Here is a 4,142-nt window from a genome sequence, read left to right as displayed (position 1 = left end):
CGGCGCCCCCGGCCCGGCGCCGGGCTCCGGCCGCGGCGCTCGTGCGGGGCCCGGTGGCTCCGCGTTCTGTGCGCTCCACGCCCGCGGCCCCCGCCCTGCGGACCCGGGTTCGGTCCCGGGGGAGTCGAGACGCGCAGGAGCAGGGTCGGCGCGGTTCTGGCCGCGGCGGGTCCATGCGAGGGCCCTCTGCGGCGGCCCCGGGTTTGGCCTCCGGGCCCTGTTCGCCGTGAGTCGCCGCCCGCCGCGGCGTGGACCGAGACCCCGCCACCGACCGCTGCCTGGCGCGGGGGAGCGACCCAGGGCGACGTTGAAGCGTGGGAGGAGCGGCCTGCGTGGCCTTGGCGAGTGACCACTTGCTGCTGGTGGTGGAGCCGCGCAGGCGACCTCGTGGTCGGCGGGCCGGCGTGGAGGGGCAGGGCTGGTGCCCTCGGAGAGGCCGTGTGCCCGAATGCCGCCCCCCCCCGCCCCGTCCGCTGCCACCGTGGCCTCTGCCTTAGAAGGGCCTTTGTGCAGCCACGTAATTCAGGGTAACTCCCCTTAATCTTCATTAATTTTTAAAAGATGTTTTTAGTTGTCAATGGACCTTAATTTTATTTACTTATATGTGGTGCTGAGAATCGGATCCAGGACCTCTCACCTGCCAGGCAAGCGCTCTGCCACCCAGCCACCGCCCAGCCCCTAAATGTCATCGACTTAATGAAAGATCTTTCATCTTAACCACACTTTTGAGTCCACGGCTGGTGTCAACCCAGAAGAACCAAAAGCACTTTCCAGTCCAAGGCTTTCTTGGTTGTGGCAGGGACCGTGTTCACAGGTCCAGAGATGAGGGCTAGGTGTCTGGAGCTCTACTCTGCCTGCCCGGGACTCGGCCTCCAGGCACCAGGAGACCAAGACCCCGCCGCTTGGTGGCCAGGGTGTGAGGGGGAGGCTTTTAAGTTGAGATCCCGCGGGGGTCCATTGAAAATCCCACGCCCTTTCTCTGACCTTCAGGGCCTGGCTCCCTGGAGGCTCCTCAGGTTTACCCTTCCCTGGTGACTCCTGCTTCTGGGCAGCCTTAGGAGGGGAGTGGAACAAGCCCTGAACCACACGGATTCTGCCGAAGCATTCCAGGCAGAAGTCTGCCCCCCACCCCTTGATGTCCCCAGGCCCTGGTCTGTGTCCAGAGCTGGCCCCCTGGGCAGGGAGACTTGCTGTGTCTGTGCCCTTCTGCATTTTTCTCATCTCGGGTTCATCTCAAGGGCAGGGCCTGGGGCTGAGTCCTCTCTGGTTCTTACCTGAGTGAATGGAGGTGCTGAGATCTGGTGTGTGGGATGGATGGAGGCCTCCCCTCAGCAGTGGGTTGGGCATCCAGGGAGGGGGCTGAGCAGGGGAGAGTGTAGCCCTCAGCTCTCACCTCAAGCTCCCCTGCCTTTGCACCTCCGCCCTGGTATGACACAGAGGTGGCCCTCGCTGGGGGCCAGAGCCAGCCATGCCTACAGGCTTCCGGGCAGCCTCTATTCATTCTGCATAGGCGCCCAGCTCTGCCCCCGCCTGGGGGGTTCTGTTCTCTGAACACAGAATGGACGGAGAGGGGCTTCTGTCAACAATTCTTCTAATTAAATTATCTAATAAAAATATGTGAGGTTCACAGTTCACAGAGCCCCGCGCTGTGGTGGGGAGAGGGCATGTCCCTGTTTCTCTGTGGGAAATGGAGGCTCAGGCAGGCAGTTACTCGTCAAGGTCACCCTCTTCGGGCTGCAGTGGAGCCAGAGATGTGCTCAGGCCAGGGGGATCCCATCCACCCTCTGGACAGTGGCAGGGAGGAGGTGTCCAAGGACCCAGTCCCTGTGGAGCCCCAGGAGGCTGCTACATGCCCAGGGTCATGGGGGGGGCAGCAGGGAGACTCCAGTCGCTCAGCTCCCCGTAGTCCGTGACGTCCTGGGCTGCCACCTGGATGCAGTACCTGGCCTGGGGCCGCACAGCTCTGAGGGTGAAGCTAGTGGCTTCGATGGGCCCCACCTGTGAGCAGAGAGGGTCGGTGGGAGGTGGGTGGGGCCTGTGCACAGAGCCCTCCTGCAGCTGCCAGCCCTGCCCCAGGACGCTGGTCCCCATGGCCTGTCCCTCACCACGCCCTGTGTGGCCCTGGTATGTTTGGGGCCTGGTTTGTGTGTGAAGTCTGTCCCCACTGTGGGGGTCTGATGCTAAGAGGTGAGGCTTTGGAAAGGGATCAGGATTGGAGGAGGTCCTCAGGGGAGCCCCGTGGTGTATCCCTGTGGTGCTGGTGCGTCCCTGGTGACTAAGAAGAGCCAGAGGCCAGAGGAGACAAGGGCTCCCTGGCTCTGGCCACGTGATGCCCTGCTGGAGCGTACGCCACCCCCAGGGCAGGCCTCCCTTCTCTCCCTGCAGCCTCGGGTGCTTCTCAGTGCAACAGTCCAGCTCACTGGCCCCTCCGTCCTCTCTGGGACCTAGAGCTGGGCCGCAGCGGTCCCCTGTGGACCCCGCAGGCCCTGTGCATGATGCAGCCATGAGTGCCCCCGTGCTGGGACCCCATCCCAACAGTCATCCTCCCTGAGCGCTGCCAGGGCTCCAGGTGCAGATGCCCACACTGGGTGCCCCTCATCTGCACGTGGACATGGGCTGTCCCGCCTTTGGCTGTGCGTGTCACTGCTGTGACCTTGGGCACCTTCCCACTTGTTGAGTCCCTGCTTTTGGTTCTGAGTTGACACCAGCCGTGGACTTGCTGGACAGCTCCACTTACAGCCTAGTGGCCCCAAGCTGAGTGCCAGGGCCCAGGTGCCCCCAGCCTCCCGTGCCCCCCTGGTCCTCACCTGGCGGAAGCGGGAGGCTCCCTGACGCCTGTATCGGATCCAGTACTTCAGAGAGAAGACCTCGGGGAAGGGCCAGGACCGAGGGGGCTCCCAGCGCACCTGCAGCTGCCGCCCAGGGAGGGGGCTCAGGCGCACTGCCTCCGGGGGGTCCGGTTTGACTGTGGAGCAGCAGGAGGGAGGGTCAGGACGCGGCTCCATTCAGTCATTCACCCACCCAACAATGTTCCCTGAGCGCCCACCATCGTGCCAGACAGAGGACGCAGTGGAGACCCACACTGGCCGCTGCTGGGCCCTGGAGCTCACGACGTCTGGAGGAGGGGAAACAGGTGCAGGTTGCGTGGGGCAGGACGGGAGTCGCTGTGTTTCTGTGTGAGTCACAGATCCTGCACTCTCCACTGAGGAGGAGGACTCTGGCGTCCCGGCTGTCACCAAGTTATGCAGCCCCCCAGCCCTGCACCACGGGGCTGTGTCCTGTCCCTGGACTCCCCTGTCCTGCACCTTCCCTTCCTCTGGAGTCATACTGGCCTGTGTGACTGTCACTGAGCACGAGGTCCTCAGGTCCATCCACACGGCAGGGCCCTTCTCCTTCCTCCTGCCCTGGCCAAGGACACTCTGGTGTGGATGGACCACTGTGCATCTGTCACCTGCAGGTGGCAGCTGGGCTGTTCCGCCTTGTCTCTGTGCCGTGGGCATTGATGGGGACCTTCCTGTGGCTGTGTTTCCACTTGCCCTGGCACCCAAGAGTGGACTTGTGGGGTCTTGGGGTGGCTCCTGGTTGGACTGTGCCAGACTGTTTTACTAAACTCCACCAATTTCTAATATTAAGGGTTGAAAACATTTTTGCTTGATACGGGGACCTGCTGGGTTGCTGGACTGGCCTGAAAGTTGTGATCTGCCTGTCTCATCCTCCCCAGTCACTGGAATGATGGCATGTGCCGCCTACAGTTTGTACATTTTTACCAACATACTTGAGAGGCTTCACTTGGGGTGACATCTGAGCAGAGACCTGAGGGAAGTGAAAGGAGTGGGGACAGAGAACATCTGGGGGAAGGTGCTCCAGGCACAGAAAGGCCCTGAGGCAGGTCAAGACTGGGGGGTGAGGAGCCTGGGTACCTGGAGCAGAGGGGAGGGAAGAGAGGAGGAGGGAGGCAGGGAGTGGACGGGCCCTGAGGGTCGCAGGGAGGACTTCGGCTTTCACCCGAGGGAGGTGGGAGCCCCGCAGGGCTCTGGGTGAGGAACCAGAGGCCGACGCAGGTGTTCAGGGCGCCCCCTGGTGGCTGCTGCGGGGATGACGGGCCATGGGGGCGAGGGTGGATCCAGGGGCCGGTTGGGGGG

At 63.1% G+C, this 4,142-nt stretch overlaps 1 protein-coding gene across 1 annotated transcript; it reads right to left on the bottom strand.

Annotated features, from left to right (window-relative positions):
* Positions 1-1,574: 1,574 nt before the first annotated feature.
* Positions 1,575-4,136, bottom strand: Ebi3 (Epstein-Barr virus induced 3). The gene is made up of 3 exons (XM_015503635.2): positions 3,047-4,136; positions 2,808-2,965; positions 1,575-1,998 (listed from the first exon to the last, which is right to left on the bottom strand). Exons 1-3 carry the CDS (start codon positions 3,498-3,500, stop codon positions 1,846-1,848), a joined length of 765 nt encoding a protein of 254 aa, XP_015359121.1. The 5' UTR covers positions 3,501-4,136; the 3' UTR covers positions 1,575-1,845.
* Between the last annotated feature and the right edge of the window lie 6 nt (positions 4,137-4,142).

This window comes from Marmota marmota, unplaced genomic scaffold (assembly GCF_001458135.2).
Source record: "Marmota marmota marmota unplaced genomic scaffold, marMar, whole genome shotgun sequence".
Classification (NCBI taxonomy): Eukaryota; Metazoa; Chordata; class Mammalia; order Rodentia; family Sciuridae; genus Marmota; species Marmota marmota.
Note: the sequence above shows the minus strand (reverse complement) of the source record. Positions and strands in the feature narration are given on the sequence as shown.